The sequence below is a fragment of the Cervus elaphus genome, chromosome 13 (genome assembly GCF_910594005.1).
Source record: "Cervus elaphus chromosome 13, mCerEla1.1, whole genome shotgun sequence".
NCBI classification, from domain to species: domain Eukaryota; kingdom Metazoa; phylum Chordata; class Mammalia; order Artiodactyla; family Cervidae; genus Cervus; species Cervus elaphus.
Window position 1 is genome coordinate 69024848 of NC_057827.1, and position 26871 is coordinate 69051718.

A 26871-nucleotide genomic window follows, 5' to 3' on the forward strand; every position below is an offset into this window, starting at 1 on the left:
TCGATAATCGGATGTCACTTCTGGAGAATTCTAAGGTCTGGGCACAAGTATAAAATGAGAGCAATGTGAAGAACATCTGCAGAGCTCTTCCCAGCTGTAAGATTCTGTGAAATTGTTGACCTTGACAGTCTGCATATTTTTTGGTCTGTATCACGTGTAACTAGTGGGTCTATTTATGGATCAGCACTCTCAGTAACCAAAGAAAAGGAGCAAACTATTGAATTTGTTTTTAGTGTTACAGCAACTTTTGATTAACATTTTTTGTTTTTATTATACCTTAGGCTTAATTCACTCTTTGTGAACGAAATCTATTGCTACAAACAGGTGCAGTTTACTAAGCTGAAATCAGAATTAAATCTAATAAAGATTGGGGTTGTCATCCTTGAGGGTGGAGCCGTAACGGTTTGGCGGACATGCCCAGGCTCTCACTTTGCGTCCGCCTCGGGGTGCTCCATCTGCCCTGTGCCCCGGTGCCACCGTCAGGAAGCAGACAGAGGGGGGGCACGGGCCCCAGAAGACCCCAGGAGACGGCTGACTGTCTGGCGGGACCTGCCTGGGAGGGGAATGGTGGGGCCGGGGAGGATCCCCTCCGCCCCAGCCCTTTCTGCTCTCAGCACCTTCCTCAGCCAGAACTGCTGACAGTGCGGGCCTGGGCAAGGGAGAAAAGGACGGGGTGCGGTGGGCATCCCACCGGGGTGGGACCCTGAGACAAGGGGTGATGACACTGGAAGCCCTGAGTGCTGTGCCGCCAGCCCCGCTCAGCTGGCTTAGCTGCAGGCAGACAAGCCAGGTGTCTGGCCTCTGGGAACCTTCATGTTCCTTTTTTTGTAAAGCTCCTACCTACCACAGAGCTTTTATTTTTTTTTTTAATACTTCATGGAAGAATATAAACAAAAGCATTTGAAGTTCCGTTATCAGTGTGAGTGTTCTTTTTGAAGTTCACTTTGAGTTTTTCACGCCACCAGAAACCTTCTCCAATTCTCAGAATTGTGTAGCTGTGGGTACACAGATGGGACATGAAAATGAGTTTTTACTTGTGGGTGAATTTATTCTCAATATCATGAGCCTGTATTCTTGAATAATTTCTCAGTTATATCTAATGATCATGTCCTGGTCCTCTACTAGATAATTAAGGAGAATTAAAGTCTTAAATTTGATATTTTTAGTTGAGAGAAAACACTTTACAAATGTAAAGTGACAATGTTCTAAGCTTTGTTTGGGAGATAGAAACCTATTTCAATAGCTTTTTTAATCATTTAGACTAAAAGAACTATGGAGTTGGTATTTTATTTGAATTGTAAAAACATTTTTCTCAACATTCTGAAAACATACTAATTTTATATTAAATCAATTTATTGCTTATATTTGTATATTAAATAGAAGTAGCACAAAATAATCTTTCAGTAACTTGTTTTTGTCTTCCAGTGAGGATGAACTGGAAGAAACAAATGGAAATAACCCCATTGACATGGAGATTGACCAAAACAAGGAAAGCAAAAAGGAGGTATTTTTTCCCCTAGTAGTAGTAAGACAAATAAATTTCATTTACTAGTTTCAAAGTAAAGCATTCTTTTTCCTTAGTCTACTTAATATATTAAGTGCCATGTAGGAGACATCCCCAGTGGCTTAGACAGTAAAAGCGTTTGCCTACAATGCGGGAGACCAAGGTTTGATCCCTGGGTTGGGAAGATCCCCTGGAGAAGGAAATGGCACCCCACTCCAGTATTCTTGCCTGGAAAATCCCATGGACAGAGGAGCCTGGCAGGCTCCAGTCCATGGGGTCAGAAAGACTTGGACATGACTGGGCGACTTCACTTTCAGGAGACATCATGATGTGTATGAGTATGTATGTATGTATTAATCTTGCTTTATAGAACTTAAGAGTTTTGTTTGCCAAGAAATACAAGAAAGAAAGCCTTAAAGGGGAAAATGGCATTAATGAGAGGTTTTCTGTAGGGTAGCAGTCCTCACTGCCCTCTTTGCCAGGCACTCACTCAGCAGGTTAGGAAGGGGCCTCTTGCCCTCCTTTCAGCCCTGGGCCTCCTTCCTCCTGTGGGCGCCCAGGGCCTGTGCCCTCTGGGTCATGGAGAAGCTTTAATCTCTCATGTTTTAAAAACCATGATGCCAGAGGTTTTTAGTCTCTCGATTCAAGAGGCCCACAAACCCCTACAATTATATATGACTTTGGGGGATATATTTATAGCATTTATTTATTATAAACTGTTCACTGAGAACAATGGGGTGTCTGGGTGATCTTAGCCTTTGAAATGGGGGTGATAAACTTGAATTATTTTGCTGATTCATAACTGAATAAAGCACACATGGGGTCCCCGAGGACCCTCTGAGGACACCAGGCCTTGTCACCGTGGCCCAGTGGAAACCCCCACAATACAGACCTGCCTGCAGGCGGTCCTTGATGCGGCCCCCACCACCTGGGCAGAGGTCCCAAGCCCCCTGGTGTCCGTCCACTGGAGTCCCATTCAGGCTGGAGTGTGGAATCCCAGCGTGGGTGTTACTTGTACATGTGTTCAAATAAGTGTCTGTAGTTTCATTAAAATCTAAAAGGTTCTCTGTCTCAGAAGGTACTGAAGTATGAAAAAAACAAAAGGGTCTAGACATACCTAAACTAAAAATACACCAGTAATAAATTCTTTTTTATAGATATGTAGGAAATACAGCTAAACAAAAGGGAAAAAATGAAAATGATTTATAATATCATCACCCTTTATCAGGGCTTCCGGATGGCTCAGCAGTAAAGAAGCCGCCTGCCAATGCAGGAGTGAAAGTGAAAGTGGCTCAGGCTTGTCTGACTCTTTGCGACCCCATGGACTATACAGTCCACGGAACTCTCCAGGCCGGAATACTGGAGTGGGTAGCCTTTCCCTTCTCCAGGGGATCTTCCCAACCCAGGAATCAAACCCAGGTCTCCAGCATTGCAGGCAGATTCTTTACCAGCTGAGTCACCAGGAAAACCTGCCAGTGCAGGAGGCATGGGTTTAATCCCTGGGTCAGGGAGACTCCCTGGAGGAGGAAATGGCAACCCACTCCAGTATTCTTGCCTAGAGAATCCCATGGACAGAGGAGCCTGGTGGGCTACAGTCCATGGGGATGCAGAGAGTCAGACACGACTGAAGTGACTGAGCATGTGCCCATTATCACTGTTAACATTTTGGTGACTCTTTCCAGATGACCTCCTTTGTAAAATATACATATGTGTTCCTGCTCAGTCATTTCAGTCATGTCCGACTCTTTGCCACCCTGTGGACTGTAGCCTGCCAGGCTTCTCTGTCCATGGATTCTCCAAGCAAGAATACTAAAGTGGGTTGTTGTGCCATATATATAGTTCCCTGTACTATATAGTAGGACCATGTTTTTGCATTAAATATATAATAGCTTGCCTCTGCTAGTCCCAAACTCCAATCCGACCTCCTCTCCCCCCAGTAACCACAAGTCTGTTCTGTATGTGATTCTGTTTGTTTCATAGAGAAGGTCATTTGTGTTCTATTTTAGATGCCACATATAAATGAAATCATGTGATACTTGTCTTTCTCTGTGTTGCTTCACTTAGCATGATATTCTCTCGTTGCAGTCCTGTTGTGGCAGATAGCATTGTTTCCTTCTTATGGCTGAGTAATTGTCTTCCGCTCTTCCCCAGTAGCATGTTGGACACCTTCCAACCTGGGGGGTCTCATCTTTCGGTGTCATATCTTTTTGCCTTTTTATACAGTTCATGAGGTTCTCCTGGCTAGTATGCTGAGCTGGTGGTGGTTTGCCATTCCCTCCTCCAGTGGATCACATTTTGTCAGAACTCTCTGCTATGACCTGTCCGTCTTGGGTGGCCCTACACAGCATGGCTTGTGGCTTCATTGAGTTACACAAGCCCTTCCCATGATAAGGCAGTGATTCCTGTATATGTGTGCCACGTCTTTTTTATCCATTCATCTTGTCAGCGGACACTTGGGTTGTCTCCCTGTCTTATCTATTGTGAACAGTGCTGCTGTGAACAGAGGGGTGCATGTATCTTTCGAATGACAGATTTGTCCTTAGATGTGCCCAGGAGTGGGATCACTGGGTCATATGGCAACACTGTTTTTAGTTTCTTGAGGAATGTCACTGCTAAACCTGGATGTATTTTTATGTCAAATATATTTGTATGCATAGCAGTATATGTGTTATTCTGTCATACAAATCTTTTATAATTGAGTTAATTTATACAGATTTTTAAGTCTTTTTCCCTATAATTAATGCTGAAATCTGATATCATAGCTACATATTTGTGTGCTTAATTTTTTCCATTAGAATTAATTTCTGGAAGTTGAATTATTGAGTCAGAATGTTCTAGATATATTCTAAAGGCTTCTTTTGGCATAGTATATTATTATCAAATAGGAAACAGGTCATACCTTCTGGATGGCACTCTTACCAGTGGTCTATATGAGTGTCCAGATCATTTTAAGGATTAGTTAAATTACATTGTTTGCAAAATCAAATTGAACCTGCAGTTTTTAATAAGCTTTGTTTTTGATGCATTGTTATTTATTAGGTCTTCAGTGGAACATTTTAAATGAAAGAGAAGAGGCTTGGTTTTATATTAGTTTCCATAATTCTTATTTATATAGCACAATTTCTAACTTGAAAATAAAAATTGTTAGTTTCTTAGTGTGCTAAAATGTATGAAAACAGACTTGGTCAGTAGGTGATCTATACTGACCAGCACTGTGCTATTATAGAATATAGATTATTGCTGACTCAGATTTTTATGTGTTGTTTCTTACCACTTGTTTGAGAGCTTATTGCTACCATCATAGTCTGCATGGTCTTTTTATCTGTCTTAACATGTGAAGCAACAAGCTTGAATGTATTTTCAGCTTTACCAGCCAGTGTTAATAGACTAACAAAATGAGATTATAATTAGTTAACCTAAACTTCTTGTTAAGATGGTTACCAATAGAATGTTATCCTTTCCTTGCCAAGATGTGAGTGCATTTCATTTCCAAAGGTTTTGGTTTTAGAAAGAGCATTTTAAAAAATAAGCAGCAGTCATACATTTCTAAATGACAGGTTATAGTTTTTGAAGCAGGTTACATGCCGTGAAAAGTGTGTCATCCCAAAAAAGGGGTATATAAACAAGTTTCATATTGAAGTTTTTATTTTTATAACCTTCTATAAAGATTTAAGGAATTTAAATGGATCCTGTACATGTGCTGAATCATTTTTTTTTCTTTCTGTGGCCATATGTCTGTCTACATTGCTAGGGACTGTTAGGATGAAATCATTCCTTATTCGTATATACACAGCTCACCAGAAGGGAGCACAGGTTATTTTTTTTTCCTGTATTCCTCCCAGAAGCTGGGAAGCTGGGAATGCTTCTTGTCAGAGGTTTATAGAATAAAGATGTGTCGCTAAAGAAAGGAAGTGGAGTCCACTTTGAGTGGTTTATTTAGCTAGTGTTCTTTGTCTGTTAACTGTGTTTTAGAATTTGTGGATGGTTATTTTGGTGTGGCATGGTATTTGTCTTAAGATTGTTTGGAGCCATGTTAAAATATGCTTATTGCTATTCATTTGGCATTTTAATTTTTTCAGTTATCATTTATCAAATATGTGTACCATGCAGGTGCCCCCTACTGAGACGATTCCTCAGATCAAAAAGGAAAAACATAGTACTCAAGCTAAAAATAGAGCAAAAAGAAAACCTCCAAAAGGAATGTTTCTTTCTCAAGAAGACGTGGAGGCTGTTTCTGCCAATGCCACTGCTGCTACCACGGTGCTGAGACAACTGGACCTGGAGCTGGTGTCGATCAAACGACAGGTGCCGTGCACCCCGTCCTGGCGAAGAGTGCCCTGCCCTGCAGCCTGCTCTCGCTGCTCACTCGCTTCACAAATCTCAGAGGGGTGTTCTGTTTCTAAGGAATTGGACAGAGGCTCTTAGGCCCGTTAATTTTTTTTTCTCCTAACTTAACCATGAAATTGAAATTTTACATATCTGTATCGATCTAGATACAGATCTCAGTGATTTTCATAACATGAACACACCCACGTTACCTCTGGTCAAGACCTGGAACGTGGTCTCCAGCACCCCGTTCATCTCCCCTTAGTTCTTGCTCCTGTTTTACTTTGAGTTTGGGTTGTCTCCCCTTGTTGGCTGTTAGCACTGGATACAGATAGGAACGTGGTTTATGTGCCTCTTGGTGCGGTGTGTGTGTATGCTTGTTGGAGACACCCCTCAGGGTGCAGTTGCCAGGTTGTTGGGCGTGCACACGTCCAGCACTAGAGAACTGTCTCCCAGGCTGGTTGTGTCGCTGTGTGTGAGTGTTGGGTGCACCACTGCAGGATTTCCTAACCATAGCACAGCTGACTTTTGGGGCCAGATAACTCTTCTTGTGGGGAGTTGTTCTGTGTCTTGCAGGACATTAGCAGCAGCTTTGGCTTCCACCCACTGGACACCAGCAGCGCCTCCCCCCACCGCTCTGTTGTGACCACATTGTGGAATTACGGAGCTGGCAGGGGGTTGTCTCACGTTCCCATTTGGAGGCCTGCCTTTTCACTCACTCAGTGGTATCTTTTTTTTTTTTTTCCCTTAGTATTTGTTTATTTGGCTGCACCAGGTCTTAGTTGTGGCATGCGAATTCTTAGGTGCAGCTGTGAGATCTAGTTCCCTTACTAGGGGTCGAACCTGGATCTCCTGCATTGAGAGTGCAGAGTCTTAGCCACTGGACTGCCCCCGGTCCCTCCTAGTGGTATCTTTGATGAACTGATGCTCTTCGTTTTGAGGTGGTCCAGTTTCTTGTTCTTGTCTTGTGTGGTGGGTGCTCTCGAGTTCTGTTCGGAACCCTTCCTGAGATCATGAGGCACTGTGTTACAAGCTTTGTTTTGCCTTTTGATCTTCAGTTTACCTGGCGTGTTTTTCTTTGTTGTTATGTGTAGGGTTGTTTTTTTTTCACATGAATATCTAGTTTACCAAGCGCTATTCATTAAAGACTGCCCTCTTCCTGTCAGAAGGCAGTGGGACCTTTGTTTTAAATCTAGTGTCCATTGTGTGTATGGGTCGTGTCTGGAGCTGTGTTTGTCCTTTCTTCACCAGCACCGCGTGGTCCTGACGAAACAGGTTATAAATGGCGCTTCGTGGTAGGGGAGTCTTCCAACGTTGTCGTGGATCCCTGCCCTTGTGTTTCCATATAAAACTTAGAATCACCTTCTCAATTTCCAGAAGAGTAACTCTACTCGAGTTTTGATTGGGATGGTGTTGAATCTATAGATCAAGATAGAGAGTTAACATCTCACCCAGGAACATGATTTGTCCCTGCACTTCTGTGATCTTGTTTCTTCCAGAATTTTGTGGTTCTTGATGGGAACAAGTCTTCTGTTTCCTTCATTAGAGTTATTCCTACATGTTTGGTACTTTTTTGGTGCTCTTGTAAAGAATAGTGCTTCTAAAATGAATCCTTTCCTGATTATTTGTGCCTCGTGTGGGAAATGACTCATCCTTTTGGTCTGATTTTGCATAGAAGTCAAACTGAAAAGTCAGCTGAGTGGCCCAGTGTTGTCCGTGCCTTAGTCATCTCCCCCCACCCCCACCCTGACTTCAAGGTGAACTGTGGACTGGCAGTTCTCGCTGCTTGGACGAGATGAGACGAGCGGGGTGGCCTGCTCTGTGGCCCGTCTGTCCCCTGGTGCAGGAGGCGCACAACCCAGGACCGAGCCAACCCCATGGACTCACGGGCTTGGCCATTTGTCCCAGCTGCTGGCAGAGCTGTATTCTAGTCTTAGGAGAATCAGTTAATCTTTCTGGGCCTCTTCTCAAACAAGGAGATTCATCCTTGTCTGCCTGATGGTACAGAATGCATGAGGACTTGGCACGCTGCGTGTGCGGGGGGAGGCTCTCTGGTTAGGGCTGGGGCTCCCCCTGCATTTTACCTCCCTCTCCCGGGGCTTCAGGCCCACAGCCAGGTGAGTGTCTGATGCTGGCTCTGCAGTATCAACATGGAACGGGGGTGAGACCCGTTCGCACAGAGCTGTTAGTGATTCTGTTGTCTGGTAGATAGAGAGCCTTCAGTTTTCAGAGCCAGGATCAAGAGCAGGAATGTTTTATTTGAAGGTAGCTGCCCAGAGTTGACGTTACGAAAGAGTGAATTCTCAGAGTCTTCAGTTACTGGGAGGTGAGGCCGGTGGTTTGCTGTCTGCAGCCTTTAGCTCTCCTGCCAGCCGCGCTCCCGGACGTCCATGGCAGTCAGTCACACGGTGGGCCTTGTGTTCTGGGCGCTCCCACGTCTGGTCGTGTATCAGGGACACATGCATCTGATGGTAACAGAAAACGTGACTAACAGTGGCTCAAATGGTGAGCTGTTTGTTTCTTTTTTCTTTTTTTAAAATAGCAAGAAATTCCAACGTCAGTCGCTGCTGATTAGTTCCTCTGTTCAGCGCTGCCCTCGGAGGCCCCAGGTTCTTTCAGAGTTCCCTGCATCCTTAGCTTCTAGGGTGTTCATCTTGCTTGTGGCCTCATGCTGGATGCTGCAGAAGCCATTTCGTCACCTTTGTGTCTTCATTCAGGGCAGTAAGAAGAAGGGGGAAGCAGAGCTGACCCTTCTGTCCCTTTCAGCAGGAAAAGCTCTTGCCTCCCCAGAACCTCCTAGACGTTCTATGTGCCAGGGCTCTGCAGCCCAGCTCCTCCCAGCTCCAAGGAGATCCTCATTCGCTGTCAAAGATACAAGTGAGACAGGGACTGGGGACAGTTTAGCCAACAGACACTGCCTGTTGCATCAGGACTTGCTGGGTGGAGGGAATGAAAAGGTCTGACGTTAGAGAAGAATCACGCAGTAAAGCAGGAAAAAGAAAGTTATGTTCAGCCAGGAGCCCTTGGTAAGACCCCAAGCGAAGTGGACTGCTTTGTTTGGTTCTTTTTTCCATGCTGGTTACTTTCTTATCCTATGTCTTATCCAGCTGGTTGCCACTCTGGCTTCCTTTCCAGTTGGCATAATTCTGTCAACTAATTCCTATTCTTACACTGATTAGTAAACACAAATGATTAGAAGGCATGTGGGTAAATGAGAATATTGAGCTAACTTTTAGTTCATAACTTGTGGATATTTTATCTTGTAGCCACTCATTTAATGTCTATGCTTTTTTATCAAAAACACTGATTTTAGAAAATGCATATGTTACTTAAATAGATTGGTCTCCTTGGAAGATGCATGTCACTTAATCCCAGTGCAGTATAGATAGATCGATCTCATGCACTCTCTCAGCTTTGTATCATATATTATAAACAACCAGCTAGAATGAATAGAGTAACTGGAGTGCCTGAGGAGAGGGCGAAACATGGGGTATTTTAGACCCCTGACTTGAGAATTTGCTCATTGCATGTTGGAAGTTTCTAGGCCTCATTTTCAGAATTCAGGGAACATAATCTCAGTGCCTTGCAGTATTTTGTGGGTTGCTGGTAACTGCAAGGTCTGAGAAGAATCTAAGATTGTGCTCTTTATTATCAGAGAGTGTTCTATTAAGTAATGCTGGTCTGAGAGCTTGGAATTACTTATTCTGAGTAAGTTTCAGATAGTTTCTTCTGATTTATACCTTTTCAAAATAAACTAAAGCAAATTTCAGTAAAGCACGGTCGGAGTTTATGGTTTTTACTGTAGAGTAAATTTTGTGCATATTTCCAGTATTTTTCTTTTCAGTTGCTTTTGTGTTCTGATGTGGCATTGTTATCAGAAGATTTGGAGTGGACTGCATGTCTGGTAGACTTTGAGGCCCTTACTAAGGCAGACAGGGTCAGCTCTGGTCCTTAGGAGCGCTGGTCTTATTAACTTGCCTGCTGGTCCCAGAGCATCAAAAAATCTTTCCTGTACCCCTCCCCCGCTGCCTGAAGCCTTTAAACCTTTGAGAAGTAAAACACAGAAGGAAAGGATCTGTGAAACTGGCAATTGATGAAATGTAAGTAGTTGAAAGTGGGATTTTTGAAAATTGTATAGGTATGAAAAGTTTTTAGAGAGACAAGTATTAGAAGTGCCCATATGACAGTATCTCCACTCATCTCCCACCTCTTCCCTGGCTCTGGGAGTGCTGCTTTTCTTCATTTGCCTAGGGCACTTTCTGCTCACAAAATGTTTTTTGATGTTTCCCTTGGGAAAGTGAACTTGTTCCTCTGCTTGCTTGCTTATTTGCTCAAGTGATATTCAAGAATGAAAGTGCCAGGGCCAGAGTTCCCCTGGTGCTTGGCACAGAAATTCCCCTCTGCCTAGAGTGGAGTGAGAAGGGCCCCATCTGTGACCCAGCTTGCTCACAGTCTGAGCAGAATTAAGGAGCAGCCCTGGATTGATGCAATGGTTTGTCCTGTTGTGTCTTTCTTTTGATTAGGCAAGCTCAGTGAAAGATTAGGTCCACTGAATCAAAGCAAGAATGTGGAAAAAATAATTTGTGAGAAAATGAAGAAGTTACAGTTGCTCAAAATTAGGCTCGTGGAAAAATAGCATTTTTTCCCCCCTCCCCATTAAAGAAGTCTGAAAGGCGGGCTGCTGCCTTCACCCTGCCCGCTCTGTGCCTTCGGCTCCGTTCTGTGTGGGGGGGGCCCAGGCGCTGTGTTTGGTGTCAGGCTCAGGTTCTGTCTTCTGCTGCCCAGGTGGACGCCTGTTAACGGCTGTTGGGCTAGGACTGTGTGTGAAGGACCTTCTCACCACCACCCCTTTCTTGTTTGTTCCTTGTCTGCTGCTCTCAGCAAGTTAATTAAAACATCTATTAATAGTTAGCTGCTCTCAAAGGATGCAATAGGGACCTTGTATTTGGGGCTGTCGTATGGACCAGGAACTTCTTTCCTCTTGGTTTTTTGTTTCTTTTAACTTTCGTAGTTTTGTTTTCTTTTCATACCTTTATAAAAGTCTTTCATTTTTAAAACGAGAATCTTGTTTCTCTTAGATTCAGAATATTAAACAGACGAACAGTGCTCTAAAAGAAAAACTTGATGGTGGAATAGAACCATACCGACTTCCAGAGGTAAGATTATGTAAATATCATCTTTGAAGTCACATCCGAGTTTATCTGTTTAGGAATTTACTGTCTGTGTCTCCAGTACACATCTCCTAGAAGGAAGGGTATAGACATCATTTATTATAACCCTAGTTGATGTTAACGTTCTGATAGAAGATTGATTAATCCTCATAAGGACATGCCTGCGCCTAAATGTAGTATGCTAACAGGACTCATTTGGATGTCCAGGTCATTCAGAAATGCAATGCCCGCTGGACCACAGAAGAGCAACTGCTCGCCGTACAAGGTAGGAAGCTTGTACTTATAAACAAGAAGCTTGTACTTATAAACAAGAAGCTCTGCTTATAAACAGAGAGCTTAGGCAGAGCAGTCGCCTCAGGAGGGAGTTGTGCCCCAGCCTGCTCCCAGCACATCGCTCACCTTTAACAGACTCCTGTGAGCTTACATCCTTCTGGCGGACATCATATTAGCTGAATTTCTGCATTCCCTTTGGGCTTTGCTTTTTTCCTTTCCCATGTCTCACAAGATGTAAAAATGAATCTGGAAGTCTTGGTGTCTAAAGGCATATTTCATTTTAGCAGCTGCTGGTTTGGTTCTGAGTAGTCAGAAAGGGCAGATTGAGGGTTAGGGCTGTAAGGTTGGAGGTGTTCTGGTCCTGGGACCCTGGAAAGGCCAGTGTGGAATGTCCACAGCACAGGATAGCTGCTGGGTGACCTCAGTTATGCCATGTGGTGTGTGGTGAGAAGGTGCAGACCCTACATGACAGGTCATGCAGACTGTGACTGATCTTGCACATGGACCGTGTGACTGCTGTCACTCATGGACCGTGTGACTGCTCTTGCTCGCGGCCTTGTGACCAGTCTCGCTCGTGGACCGGTCTTGCTCGCGGACCATGTGACCGGTCTCACACGTGGACTGTGTGACTGATCTTGCACGTGGACCGTGTGAGCGATCTTGCACACGGCCCGTGTGACCGGTCTCGCTCGTGGACTGCTGTGCTGCTCTTCCAGTTGGTTTCTACGCTAAGATAGTGTCTGCTGTTAGGAGCCCCCATGCTGCCTTATCTGGATCAGGGGTGAGTCTCAAGTGTGTGTGTGAGTGTGTGTTTTATTATTTTTCTCTTGTGTTAAAAAAGACACTTTCTTCCATCCTTAGCCATCAGGAAATACGGCCGAGATTTCCAGGCCATCTCAGATGTGATTGGGAACAAATCAGTGGTGCAAGTGAAAAACTTTTTTGTAAATTATCGACGCCGCTTCAACATAGATGAAGTTTTACAAGAATGGGAGGCAGAGCACGGGAAAGAAGAGAATGGTCCCAGTAACCAGAAACCTGTCAAGTCCCCAGACAGCTCCATCAAGATGCCTGAGGAGGACGACGAGGTGAGTCTGAAGCAGCTGGTCTCTGCAGGATTCATGCTCGACCTCCAGTTACTTTCTTCACTGATAACCTTTTCCAGCTGTAGAAGAAGTAGATTTAGGCTTCAGCTGTGTCAGTAATGACTCTCACCCATAAATGCTGTAATATATGTTGACTTTAGTCACTTCTTGGTCACTGTGTACGTTATTCATGTTTTAACTCCTGGACAAATTCTTAAGTCCACCCTACTTTCTCTAGCCACAGAATATTTCACATTATCAGTATTTCCTTAAATACAGGAACCACTTGGCCCTAAGACAGTAAGTTAGAAGTGCCTTGAGGATCAGCCGTGTGAACTGTGTGTCATCCCCTGTGAGGTGTGAGCTCACAGGGGCATCTGCAGGCTCCTGCTGTGTCTCTGCTGCCACCCCTCCAGTCTGCCTGCTGTTGGGGGGCCACCGGCTGAAGGACTGATGGGGACAAGTCTGGGTCCTGGGTTGCCTGGCATTTCCAGAGTGGCACTGACACTCCTGTGACCTCCTGGGTGGTGGCACTGAGTCTGCTGACCCAGTAGGCAGAGATTGAGGGGAGATTGCTGAGGCTGCAGGGGCCGTCTGCTGCCTGCCTACTTCCTGCATGCTCACCCTTCCCCACAGACAGTGCATAGGGCTAGGGGATGGGAGTGCACGACATCCACTTTATTTTTGCACTTGTTCACTGACATAGTAGGCTTCCCTGGTGGCTTAGTTGGTAAAGAATCCGCCTGCAATGCAGGAGACCTGGGTTCGATTTCTGGGTCGGGAAGATCCACTGGAGAAGGGATAGGCTACCCACTCCAGTATTCTTGGGCTTCCCTTGTGGCTCAACTGGTAAAGAATCCACCTGCAATGTGGGAGACGTGGGTTTGATCCCTGGGTTGGGAAGATCCCCAGAGAAGGGAAAGGCCACCCACTCCAGTATTCTGGCCTGGAGAATTCTAATGTGAGGATTAATTTACTCATCACTTTATCATCAAAATCTTCCTCAAACGAGGCAGGAAGGACTTGAAGTTACTTCTTCTGTGTTGTTCTGTGACTCTTTGCTCCCAGAGCCTGGCTGCAGAACTTGGAGGCCCCCAGGCTGTGCGTGCATGAGCCTTGTGCAGAGGGTGCCCTGAGAGCACAGCTCTGCCAGCCACCCCCACCCACCGCGTCCACGTGCCAGTTTGAGAAACGGCCTTGAGGCATCTACACCTGTCAGAAGACATAGTTTTAGAAGCATACTAATTTTATTAGACTGTTTAGATTTTGCTGCCAGAAAATATTTGCAGTTGTGTGCACAGTCTCTAGTACTGGCAGTGTAAGAGGTTCCTTGACTCACACCCGCCCAGCCCAGCCTGCCCATGAACAGGACAGCACAGGAGCAAAAGATGTGTTTTTATCTTGGGGCAGTGACTTTGTCTGACAGCTAGTTGCCCTTTTAACAATAGATTACCTTCCCTGAAGTCCTGGACTCAGTTCAGGAAGCATTGAGAACATGAGGATTACTGGGGAAGGGCCATTAGAACTTGGAGAATGAAAGCTTTCTTCCAGGTCTGTTTTCTGACTTAAGGCTCATGAAGCAGAAATGAGAGGAAGCTCAGATCTCTTCCCTCTTCAGATTTCATCATAGCCGGCCCCAACAGAGTTAGCATGAAAAATGTGATCGCAGGTTGAGGACCCAGAGTCGTCATCATTCATGATCCGTTGATGTGGCTTAATCTGTCAGCTGACGTTTCCTCCTGTCTTGCTAGCTCAGAAGGCCTGTCCTTCCTTTTCTTTAGTCCCTTTCTTCTTATGCTTCTTAAGGCACCAGGCCTCCTGCTTTGCCACCCTGGTTTTCCAGTCTCTGTATGTTAGCCTGCAGAAGGAAATTTATCTTTAAGGACCAGCTGCTTCTCTGTGTCCACCAAGGGCCTAAGGGAACTGGCTAATTGTCTGTCTGATCAGTGCTTAGAACTTAGTGTGCTTGTAATTTCTCCATTCCTGTGGAGTCCAGCAGCTAAGAAAGATGTCTGCTGGTGTCCAGCCTGCCCGTGGGTCTTACCTGTTTATGCAATGCAGACAGATTTGAGAAGTTCATGGCTGTCTGTTAGCTATGGGCTTTCTTCCTTTGGAGCTGAGGAGGCAGAGTAGCCCACGAGGGTTGAGCGTGTGAGACTCAGGGTTCTCTGGGGAGGGGCGGGCACAGATGGAGTCTGGGGTGGTGTCAGAAAGGCATGGAATGACGCTGAAGGTGACTGGTTTGAAGGTAAACATTCTCACTTAAAAGTGTAGAGCGATTGAGTGTATTACTATTAAGGAGAAATTGATTTCATTAATAACAGTTCTCATAAATTGGGATTTCACCTGAAGGCACAGCTGTTTTCAGATTTTGGACTCTAAGCTTGGCTATTTCCTTAGAAATAAGACACCACGGGGGAGCAGCAAGCTCTGAGACCCTCGATGATCTTGAGGCTCAACTAGGTTCAGCAGTCAGTCTTTAAAAATAAGAATAGAGAATTAGAAAGGCCTGTGAAGTTTAGAAGATCCTACGATCTTTATGTTGTGGCTGTCTGCTGAGCAGGGTGGGTGCCACACGTCCCCGCCAGTGGGTGCTGGGACTCCCAGCAGTGTGCTTGCAGGCCCTGTGAGGTGGACCCCAGTGTTGGGTCCCTTCAGCTGACAAGCACCCTGATAACTCACCCCGGACACACAGCTGGAAGGGCAGAGCAGGGCCTGGAGGTCCAGGCACATGGCCGTGGAGGCCTACCCACCTGCCCACACGGCCTGGCACAGCCTCCGCCTCTGCGCCCTGGCCTGGGAGCCGCGGGGCTGGACAGGGGAGCGGGGCCCCTCCAGACCAGAGTCAGCAGTGCGTCCCGGTGACCTGCCTGTGCTTCTGTCTCCTCCTTGCTCAGGCTGCTTCTGTCCTTGACGTCAGATACGCGTCTGCCTCCTGAGACGCTCTGGTGGCCTGAGCGCTTGGTGTGGACGCCTGCATTGTCCAGGATTCAGGTACCTCCAGACTTCACCCAGCCATCCGCATCACAGCTCTGTGGACAAGCAGCTATTACCAAAAAGGCACACACTCGCAGTCCTGGGCTACACCTGCCTTAATTCTCCGCTCGTTCCTCATGTGGAGCCGCTTCCCCGAGAGTTCTCTGTGTCTCTCGCTCTGCCTCAGTGTGGGGATCCTGTGGCCTGCACGCTCCTGCGACGCCGGGGCCCGCCGCCCCCATGGAGCCCCGGCCCACCTACGGCAGCTCTTCCCCGTTGGCGGCTTCGGAACAAGGAGTCAGTCGGAGGTGCGACTCTGTTCCTGCATGGCCTGCAGTCCCTACTTTGTGCATAATGTACTTTTCAGAATAACTGACCCGTTGGCCTTCTGGGAAGTTTCCTTTGTTCTTTTTTGAGGCATCCACCTAAGTGATATCATGCTTCTTCGGAAATCCTGCATATTGGCAGACTGCGTCATAACCTTTATCGTGCCAAACAGCTTGATACAACTCCCCTTTCCCTCAATGTAGGTATAATTATGGTCTATAAATTCACTTGGCTTAAATCTCTCCCCTCTCCTGCCCACGTGGTGGAAAGCTCATTCTCTGCACTGTCCTTGGAGGATCGTGGACCCCAGCACTCGCTGCCTTCAGCATCGTCACCCCAGGACGGGCGCTGCCCCGTCTTCTCCTTCGCCTGCCCGCCCCCGACTCCCAGAGTGTCCGCACACGGTACCTGGTGCTTGTACATTGGGAATTGGTGCCTTCTCCTTTCGGCAACCATGTTTTCAACCCTCTTTTCTGTTTCAGTGTCTTAATTCTTCTTTAAAGTTGATTGCTTGCCAAAGATGACATCACTGAGATGAGGAGACAGGGAGGCCTTGCTGCAGGTGCTTGACAGAGTGCAGACGCTCGATGTCACGGTGGGCGGTAATAAGGGGCATGAGGCTGGCTGGCTATGGTTTTCTCAAAGCTCCATGCTCTTTGAGCGCTGTCCTCTTGGTACGCCTGGCCTCTTGCCTGTCTCTCCACGCAGCCTCTTGTCTGTCACGTGCTGGCCATGCAGGCACACCCCCCTCAATATTACAGAACAGGCAGGGACGTGCTCGGTCACTGGTTCTAGTGAGTCCAGGTGGGAAGAAACCATCTGCAAAGGGGTATGTGATGCCTTTTGGTTGGGCTGGGAACAAGTACAGACATTTAACAAATGTTCTAAAACTTGCAGAATCACTTTTATTCTCTTGCCAGACCGTGGGCCTGTGGAGGGGCTGAGGGTGGACTGCGCCATGCCTCCTGGTGTGCCCCGTTGCCTGGCCCGTGGTTGGTTCAGTCTGCACTAAATACGTGGAAGGAGCTTTTTGGTTGTTGGTTTTTGCATCAATGAAGTATTTTTTGTGCTTTCAATACCAAAAAGAAAAAAATTTCAGATGCTTTAAGGCATAAACGGAATTCTTAAGAATTTGAAATATGCAATTAAAATTTGTTGTTTTGACTCCCACACACCTTGCTTTTTTTTTTTTCCCCTCGCTTTTTTTTTCCTCTCTCTTTTTTTTTAAGTCAGCTGATTTTCTCTTTAGGAAGAGGGTCAGCACGACACCTAGAATGTTTGGAATTGTACTTCTTTTTTTGAAATCTGGAGAAAGGTTATCAGGAGGGGAGTGATTCGGGCCTTTTCTGGTGCCCATCCCCTGTCCCTACATGCAGTGTCTGTGGGTCACGTGAGGGCTGGTGAGGAAGAGCCTCCAAGGAGCTGGGCGCCCCCGCCGCTCCTGCCAGGCGGGCAGCAGTCACAGCGGTCACTCTGCAGGGTTCATTCTGTCTTTGTCCTGACCCTGCCGCCTAATTGGAACATGGCAGGAAAACACGGGCAAGAGGTGGCAGGAGTTTTGCACATTGCCGAAAGAGGATGGTAGGCCTGAAGAGGCTTCTGCTGCGTCTGGCCTCTTCTCCAGCCCTCCTTCCTCGTTAGAGAAGCAGCGGGCACCTTGCTGCAGCGGTCTCTCTGCCAGCCGTGCTTCCTCTCTTCACCCCCAGGCTCTTTCCCTCGAGAGTCGATCCCGCTTGGCAGTGCTTCAGGGCTGGTGCTGGTCTGTGCTGCTCAGCGGGCACACCGGCAGGGCCAGGCCCGTCTGTGCTCAGACGTCCCCTGACCTGGCTCCTGGCAGCAGGTGGTCTCCAGTACCAAAGAGTCACGGTGCTGGTTTACTTGCCATCATGGCCACTGAGTTTTGGCTTTCTCGCCAAGGGAAAGGGGTGTGTTGTTTTCATTTGCTAGAAGGAAAGAAGGTAGTTGTCTTTGCCTGACTACCTTCGTTGTAGTTTCATGCATAAGATAGCACTGTGTTTTAAACTGTTTCATTACACTGTCTTTGCAATGATGTTGTAAATGAAAGAAATCACTTCTCTTTAGAAGCGAAGTGGTTTGGTCTTATTTATGGGACGACCCTTTTTAACATACCAAGACTTGGGTGCGTCAGCAGGTTGTGTTTGGATGTGTAAGGGTCCATGATGACAGCTGCTTCAGATGCAGTGTTCACTTAAGCTTTGTCTTCTTAAAAATTATCAATGTGAATGTCATAATTATATATATTTTTTGTGGAAAATTTCTCCTAAGTTATTGTGCAAAATATAGTACCATTGAAGCAAATGATAGTTTACCTTTTAGTTTAGAAATCCTGAAAGATATAAATTGTATTGCATATGCATTAAAGGTTTGTTTTATTTAATTTTATGTAGATGTGTAAAGTGTTAGGTAAACATTTTTTCACTTACTCATTTGAACACCTTGTTACTTGAATATTGTTTTGACTGGTCTGAAACAGTGATGGATTCTGTAGGATCGCTCTGTAAGCAGGAAGCAGCCCCACCTGTTCTTACTGAGTGGGGAGCCGTGGGGAGGCAGCGCCAGAGTCGGCCGGACCCTGAAGTTAGTGTAAACTGCTCGCCTCCCCACGTCATCTCGCTGCGTCCGTGCCTACCAGACATCATCAGTTCCTCAAGATGGCTTTGGATAGTTTTTAACCTGCCAGATCCTTTGATGGTCGTAAACCTCTGATCAAAAAATGAGAAAGAAAAAGTAGTTGAGTTTGAAAAGCTTACTGTTACCACACACCACTCTAAGTGTGCTCGTTGTCACTTTAATTTCAACTATGCCCTATTTTTGTCTTTCTGATTATCAGATTGTACTATTGGTATAATTGCATACCAAAAATAAGCCAAATAGTGCATTACACTAACTGGATCCCTGCTTATATGAGCAAAGGTCGGATGGAGCCAGCTCACCCAAGAGCCTCATGTTTCTTGTCTAGCCTGATCTAAACTGAGTGACCCCGGATTCAAGCTTGTGATATCAAGTAAGACTTTATCTCAAGTTGACTTGAGGTGGTTAGCTAATTTGAATCTAGTGATCTTGTGCAATGCTCAAAACAAATCCTCTTTCTGCCACTCCCCGGATCTCTGCAGCTTTTCCTTCTCATAGTGAAGCACAATTGCAGTGACGTTGCAGTCCAGCGAAGGAAGGTCAGTACAGCCTATGCATGTTGTATGATAATGCGTGTTTACAGCCCTTCTCCTGAACTCAAGTCTGTACTGGAGCAGATAGTATTCCATTACGTAGACTTATCAACTTTGCTAAGTGCTTTTTAGATTGCTTAAAAACTTTTTCAAGATTTTAAAAGATGTATAAGGTTAAGTTTGCAAATATAATGGAAATGCTGTATATCTTTTGAAGTGATAAAAATCCATGTTGGAATTTTAAAGAAAATATGTTGTAATAATGCTGTTGTAAGTAATATTTTAATGTCTCTTTTGGCCTGTTTTCTATTTCAGCACATTCATTGTGGTGAATGTTCATAGCATTATAATTGCTTAGCCATCGAATGATAACATTTGTTAGTAGAGACTGAAAATTTTATTTGTGAAACTCTGCAAAATTCATTTTTCTATTTCCAATATTTGCTGAAGTTAAATAAAAATTTTCAAGCCATTGATGTAATAAAATACGAAACAAAAGACTGTTCTGACCCACCAGGCTCAAAGCAGCACCCCACCCTGACTGACACCAAGTGGGTTTTCCCTGCCTCTTGCCCGGGGCCTTTGGGTTTCTGAAAGCGTCCGTTCCCCAGCACTGCGCGCTGTGGGAGCACACAGCCAGCGGTGCTTTTGTTTTTAACCTTTAGATCTACCTGAACTACATTTTTTATTTTATAATATATGATGATCTTATGGTTGGGATCAAATCAATGGACATGAATTCATTATGTTTGTGATAGTTGAGGACTTAAATGTGTAGGTTTGATTAGAGGAATTTTTTTTCCTGTTGGTGGTTTTTCTCTTTTTGGCTCCACTGGGCTTTGACGCCTGGCTGCCGGCCTCAGCACAGTCTCAGGACTATGGCAGAGAAGAGGCGAGATGACTGCTTGTCTTGCCTCTGGTCAGCCCAGTGGACACAGCCCAGATCTCAGCGCCTCGCTGAGTCACATGAGGACTCTGTGAGTGCCCCATGGCCGTCTCTGTGGTCCTTTCTAGCCGGAATGTAGGATTTGGTTAGATAATGCTTGTATAAAAATCAGCCTTGCCTCACACAACATGTAAAACACGTGGGTGGGCTTGCTCTGTATGGTGACTTCCCTTAGTGAATGGGGTTTGCGTGACGCTTCCCAGAGGCCCTTGCCTGGCAGATGTGGTCACCACGCTGAGTGTCCAAGGAGCGTGTGTGCGGTGCTGCCAGGGGGTGGCCCCTGGGAAAAGGAGCTCAGAGGCTCAGAGACCTCAGCCCACGTCTCTGGAGGCGACTCCGGTCCAGACCCAGAGAGAGCCAGTGCCAAGGCCAGAACCTGGGTTTCCTCCAGGAGACAGAGGAGGAGGGAGACCAAGAGGGTGTGCGGGCAGGGACAGAGGAGGCCACGTTGGCTGCTGGGGTGGGCCTGGTGAGGGCTGTTTGGGCTTCTGATGAAGTTCCTGCCCCTCACTGTGGTCTCTTAAGTTCTCCTCCGTGTGTGGCACTGCTGTGTCCAGGCTCATCGAACTAGAAACACGGTGTCGCCTGCCTCTGACCCCTACTCGAGGGCCTTCCTCCATTACTACGTCCAGTGACAGCTCAGGCCCCTCCCAGTGTCCTGAGCTGATGCTCTCGCTCTGAATTCATCTTGACCCTGACATGCCTCTTTTCCTGCTCTCTCTCACCCGACATCTCCCAGCCAAAATCAGGGCCCTTTGCTGCTTAAAACGCTCCCTCTGCCTTCCAGAAAAGCTCATTCATTCCAGAAAAGCCCTTCATTCTGTCTTAAGCCACATCACATGCCTACTGCAGGGCCAGTCTCGGTGCTTCTCTTGAAAACGACGCCACACCCCACTGCAGAGCCCTGAAGTCCTGACCCGCAGCTCAGGCCTCCACCTTCAGCAGAGAAACCAGTCTCCGGGCCTCTGCTGCTTGCATGTCTCTGCACTTGCTCTTCGTAGTGTACCACGGAGAAGCAGCTTTACGTTTGCTCTTCTTTTGAATGGGTAACCAGCATGCTTGTTAGAAAAGGCAGACAGTGGGACGTGAGCTCCCCGCCTGTGGCCTCCAGCCACCCGCCCCTTCAGGGAGCCGCGGCTCTGGCGCCTCCTTTGAGAGCGTATCAGCAGGTGTACAAGCACGCATGCTCACTTGCACGTGTCACATACTCACGTTTCCATGCAGATAACGTGCAGTTGTCTCTCCATCAGTATGTGGGGGATTGGTTCTAGGACCCCGCAGACGCCAGAATCCAGGGCACAGTCAGGTCTCCCTGGCCACGGGTCCCCTGTCCACAGGTGCAGAGGCTGGCTGCACTGTGTATACTGTTCTTACCTCGCACAGCGGCACCTTAGTTTTCTAGACCAACCCATGGATAGGAAGTTGCTTCATTCCCTTGCACTAGTTTCATGGTATCCAGTTACGACAGTAACTGTTTATTTAAACTATGTCATTTGATAGTGAAGAATCATGTAATATCAGCAGAGTGGAGCCAGCCTATGTCATTTTGCCTACAGGCAAGTGTAGTCGTGGGGATAAATATCTAAGATTGGAACTTGAGTCCAGAAATCGGATCACTCTGACACTTGACACGTAATGCTGTGTTTCTCTCAGAGGGGTTGTACCAGTCTCTCTTTCCATCAGCCGTGAATGAGGCAGCCTGTTGCCCTGTGCCCTTCCTAACACTGTGATAATTAAACGTTTTGATCCGAGGTGTTTTATAAGCTTTTCATGAGATCCAGGGCTGTCATAGTCATCTCTGTGCCCACAACTGGCGATAATAGGCTCGTGGAATAAAGAGCTGGAAGGTCAGCACGTTGAAGAAGAAGAATGAGCGCCTGCCAGCTCTTGAGTGCAGGATGAAAGGCCCATTGTGGTGGCCGCCCCCGGAGGGGAGGGGGACTCGGCGGCCGCTGGTTCCTGGGCATCCAGAGACGGAAGAGTTGAGGTTTGGGGTTTTCCGGACACTTTGCTTCTTTCTGAAGCTATTTGCTTTTTTTTTAATTGCCCAAAGACTGGGGAAAAAATGAATTGGAATTAAAGCTCTGGTGCTGGTACATTAGGAATGAGGTTGGAGAGCTCTCTGTGCAGCCTGGTTTTTGGTTCTCTGTCGCCGCCCCGCCCCCATAAGGTGCCACACACGCTGTGCCAGCTGACCAAGGTCCTGGCCGGAGACGCTACACAGACACCTTCCAGCCGAGACGCCACAGGCAGTGCTTCTCAGACCTAAGTGAGCCGTGAGGAGAGATCGTCCCACCTGGGGCATTCTTGGAAGGCGTCCCTGAGGAGGTGACAGTTGAAGAAGGAGTGACAGCTGGCCTGGCGTCCCTGCAGACCCGTGGTTTATGTGGGACGTGCCTATTTCCTTGCCACCCATTGAAGGGTGTTGGAACTTCCTGTGGCTCCATGGTGATCCCTGTGTCAGTCTGGGTCCCCACCCAAGGCCGAGGCTGATGAATGTCGCTGCTGCTTGGAAACTGGGAGCAATCAAGTCACCTGCAGGCACCGCACACAGACTCCCTCCTGCAGGCTGCCCTGTGGCCGTCAGGGTCAGAGGGCAGGAGGTAGGGCTGAACGCTGCCTCGTGACTCTCCAGCTGTGGTTTCTGTCTGGGATTCCCCGGCCTCGGGGCTGGGCAGCTGCTGGTGACCCCTGACCTCAAGCCAACGTCCTGCTCGAGGACAGGTGTTGCTGGAGGGGGCCCCTTGTTTTCCTGCCAAGACTTTCATGGAATGAAGTTATTTGGCGGACGGTGGCTCGTGACACTTAACTGATTGAAAAGTAAATCTAGCAGCAATTAGCTCTTAGATTCTGCATAATCATGAATAGGAAATTATTTGTGGTTTTTAGTATTAATTGCTTGATTTGTTGAAGATGGACTTGGCCTTCAAGGACCAAACATGTCTTGTTTGATGTAATGCTCACGGCAGCCTCACACAAAGGGCCTACCATCCTGGTCTTAGAGGGGACCGAGACTAGGAGAAGAATGCCTTCCCAAGTTAGGCGAGTAGAAGGGGCCTGAGTTGGGGCTGGACATGCCAGAGGCTCTGCTCTCCTGTGTGGCCGCCTCCTCAGGCCCCGGGACACGGCCTCAGTCGCTCCCTCAGCCACCTCATCTGTGAAGCAGGGACGATAGCCGTCTGACTTACCCGAGGCAGAGCCCAGAGACGACTCAGTCCAGCTCAGGGGCCTGCAGAGAGGAGATGCCCGACAGAAGGCTCACCCTTCCCTTCCACAAAGACCCATTTTCTCAGGAGTGTGTGTCGCCTCGTCTCCTGCGAGCAGGGGATAAATCAAGTTTTTCACAGTTCATGGGCCTTCAGCCAGATCCCTCGTTTCTCTTCCCAAATCCCCATCTCCAGTCCTGCCCCCAGAGCAGTGGCGCTCCAGTGGTTTTGGTGGCGTGCTCTTATCAGACGGGAATTCACTGACGAGGCGCCTCCCTGTTCATGTACTCATTTGTAGCATTTGTACGGGCAGTGCCTATAATTAGTATGTTCAGAATTAGAAAAGACCACGAAGCCATTTCCTCCTGTACCCTCTATTCTAGACAGCTAACTGACCCTGATGGTGCCTGGCCGTCCCTGCTCCAAGGCTCGGGAACACTGCACTGTGAAGGAGGTGCACCCCGTCCCCCGCCTCTGTGTCTGCGGGAGCCGAGGCCGGAGCGCTGTAGTGACGTGCACAGGGTCCCTCAGCTGGCAGCTGGTGGGTGCGCCTTGAGACAGCTCCTTGCCAGGCCTCCCGCTGTGGCCGCTGCCGAGTGGCTTAACTGTGCGGAAGGTGAGGGAGCCTCTTCAGTTTGGCTGCTCCCAAGGCCAGGCCCATTCTGAGCTCCCCCGTTGCCAACAAGCATGGTCCAGCTCCCCATCTTGAGTCCAGGCCCCAGGGCCAGTGCTAGAGTGTCCTTTCCCGCCTTCAGCCTCTGCTGATGCTGGCCGTGGACACTCTTCCTGCAAGGAAACTCATGTCTCTGGGGCCGCTCGTCTAGGACGGACCCTGATTTCCTCGTTGCTGCCATCACAACAGTTGGTTTCAGATACCCTGCTGGTCACCGTGCACCTGCTCCTGAAGCTGGATAGTGCCCAGGGCTGGCTGCACCTGGTGTCCAGTTTCCCTCCTCAGCTAAGGCCTGGGCACCCCCACCTCCCACGGCACCAGGCTCTCCAGAGAGGACTCTGGAAATTTCCCCACCTTGTCCCATTTCAGGCTGCCCAGCCACTGAGGTCCCCCAGGTCCTTCCCGGGGGTGATCTTTGGCTCCTCTGCAGCCCTGGGCTCTGGGCCCAGGGCCTGGTGGTGCCCGGTGAGTCCTGCCCAGCAGTACCGTGAGGCCTGGGCTTCCGTCAACGCTCTTCACAGCAGCACTGGGACGTAATTCTGCCCTTGTCTGGCCCTGACCACAGAGGTGGCCCTGATGACCCCTTTCCTCTGACGTCACTGGTAGGAAAGACTCTTGGAGGAGTGGCCCCAGTGAGTCACACCTCTGAGTATCCTCATCACACACTGTCACTCACCCCAACTCTTCTTAGTCGTGGACTTGCTTCACCCCGCAAAACTTTAGCAGTCATAACGGGAGCGTCAGCCTGTGCTATCTCTTGTAGCTGAACACTCTGCCACCTTATGGAGAAGCTTTGCAACCACCTTCTGTATACACTGTGAGTATCCCAGGCAAAAAAGAAAGGGACAGAGAGGATATTTGAAGAAATAATGGCCAAAAACTTCCCAAGCTTTAGGAAAGACACAGACATAAACATCCAAGAAGCTCAACCAGCTCCAGGTAAGGTGAAGTCAGAGACCCACACAAAGACGCGTTATAATGACTGTCAAAAGCCAAGAGAATCTGGAAAGCAGCAAGAGAAGAGAAAAGTAACTCAGCCCACATAAGGGATCCTCAGTAAGATAATGAGAAGTTTTCCCATAAGAAATTCCAGAGTCCAGAAGGCACAGGGTTGAGCATAACAAAAGGCATACATGAATCAACATCATGTTCAGTGGTGAAAGAATGAAAGCACCTCCTTTAAGATCAGGAAGAAGGCAAGGATGCCTGCTTTCACCAGTGTAGTACTGGATGTCCTCGCCAGAGCAATTAGGCAAGAAAAAGTAATGACGCATCCAAATTGGACAGAAGGAAGTAATATAATCTCTGTTCATGGATGATACGATCTTATATGTAAAAAATCCTAAAGATTCCACAAAGGAACTTAAAACCAATAAATGCAGCAAAGTACCAGGATAAAAAATCAACACACGGAAATCAGTCTGTAATTTTTATACATTAACAATGAACAATCTGATAAGGAAATTAAGAAAACAATTTCATTTACAGTGGCTTAAAAAAGAATAAAATACTGAGCAATAAATTTAATCAAGGAAGGAATAGGTTTGTACACTGGAAACTACAGAACGTTCCTGCAAGAAATTAAGGAAGACAAAAGACATCCCATGTTCATGGATTGGAAGGCTCAATATTGTTAAGATGTATGGTGAGAACATTTAAGGTCTACTCTTACAAATTTCAAGTATAGATAATAGGATATTTATTTATTCATCAACTTTTGGCTGTGTCAGATCTTCATGGTGGCTTGAGGGCCTAGTTGCTCCGCAGCAGATGGGATTTTAGTTCCCTGACCAGGGATCAAACCTGAGTCCTCCTCACTGCAAGAACTCTTAACCACTAGACCACCATGGAAGTCCCACAATACAGTATTATTATAGAATAGTCACCATGCTGTGCATTAGGTCCTCAGAACTTATGAAGTAACCTTATAACTGAGTATTTGTACCCTTTCCTCCACCCCCATACTACATTCACTTTACACATCACCCTAGACCTGCCCACATGCTCTGCTCTCTGGTCCTCACATCCTTGCATCGGCTTGTTTGTTACCATGATCACGGACTCAGGTGTGCTGCAGCGGCAGCGACTCCTGGACTCGCGTGGCTCAAGAAACACTCCAGTAATGCTTCACCTCATAGCCAGACTCTGAACCCCTTGCCTCCAGCCCAGAGACTTTCCTGCTGCCGCTGAAGTAGCAAACACAGCAGGATCTTCTCGGTAGCCACAGCACTGCGACAGCCGTTGATGCCCTCTCTGAACTCCAGCCATAGAGGGTGGCTGGACTCAGCCTGTTAATTATTCTTCCTCACACCTTGGACTGTGCAGAGATGTATAGCATCATACAGCCTCACTGATAATGTATCATGAGGTTGAACAAATCAGTTTGTCCTGAAGCTATGGCTGATTCAGTAATGGAAGTGAAAGTGCTAGTTGCTCAGTTGTGTCCATGGAATTCCCCAGGCAAGAATACTGGAGTGGGTTGCTATTCCTTTCTCCAGGGGATCTTCCTAACCCAGGGAATGAACCTGGGTCTCCTGCAACTGCAGGCAGGTTCTTTATCGTCTAAACCACCAGAGAAGCCCCTGCACCTTCATAAATTTGCTTTTGCTGCTTTCTTTTTTCCTCACTTTCCTTGCCTTGCACTTACTGATAAAGCGCTTTTGCCTCTGGCTCTAGTTTCCAGGGAGCCTGGCAGTCTGCATTCTTCTGACTTGCCATCCTAGTGAGCATGCCACAGGCTGGGGTGAGGGTGTGCATCTGCAGGACTCATGTTTGCTAGTGACGGGAGCAAACTCTGGCCAAACTAAGCAAAAGAAGGGAATTCTTAGATGGGCCTTAGAAAGTTAAAGATAGAATTGGTTTCCTTAGAAAGTTAAAGATAGAATTATTGTTTAACCCAGTAATTCCACTTCTGGATATATGTCCAAAGAATTGAAAGGAGGGTCTTGAAGAAATATTTGTACACCCATGTTTACAACAGCACTATTCACGATAGCCAAAAAGTGGAAGCAACCCAATGTCCTTTGACAGATGAATGGATAAACAAAATGTGTAAAGTGAATACTATTGAGTCTCAAAGGGGATCTGAGATGCACTACAGCGTGGAAGTATCTCGAGGACTGTCTTAGTCCACTTGGCTTGCTTATAGAAAAATAACAAATTGGGGAGCTAATTAAAAAAAAATGTATTTCTCACAGCC

General features: G+C 47.1%; 1 protein-coding gene across 1 annotated transcript in view; it reads left to right on the top strand.

The window, feature by feature from the left end:
- Positions 1-19348, top strand: part of RCOR1 (REST corepressor 1) — a 118732-nt gene extending 99384 nt beyond the window's left edge. The window contains exons 7-12 of the mRNA XM_043921330.1: positions 1426-1504; positions 5615-5809; positions 10909-10986; positions 11209-11266; positions 12136-12362; positions 15257-19348. Of these exons, the coding sequence (XP_043777265.1) occupies positions 1426-1504; positions 5615-5809; positions 10909-10986; positions 11209-11266; positions 12136-12362; positions 15257-15298 (679 nt within the window). The 3' untranslated portion in view covers positions 15299-19348. The remainder of the gene's footprint in view (positions 1-1425; positions 1505-5614; positions 5810-10908; positions 10987-11208; positions 11267-12135; positions 12363-15256) is intronic.
- The last annotated feature ends 7523 nt before the right edge of the window (positions 19349-26871 follow it).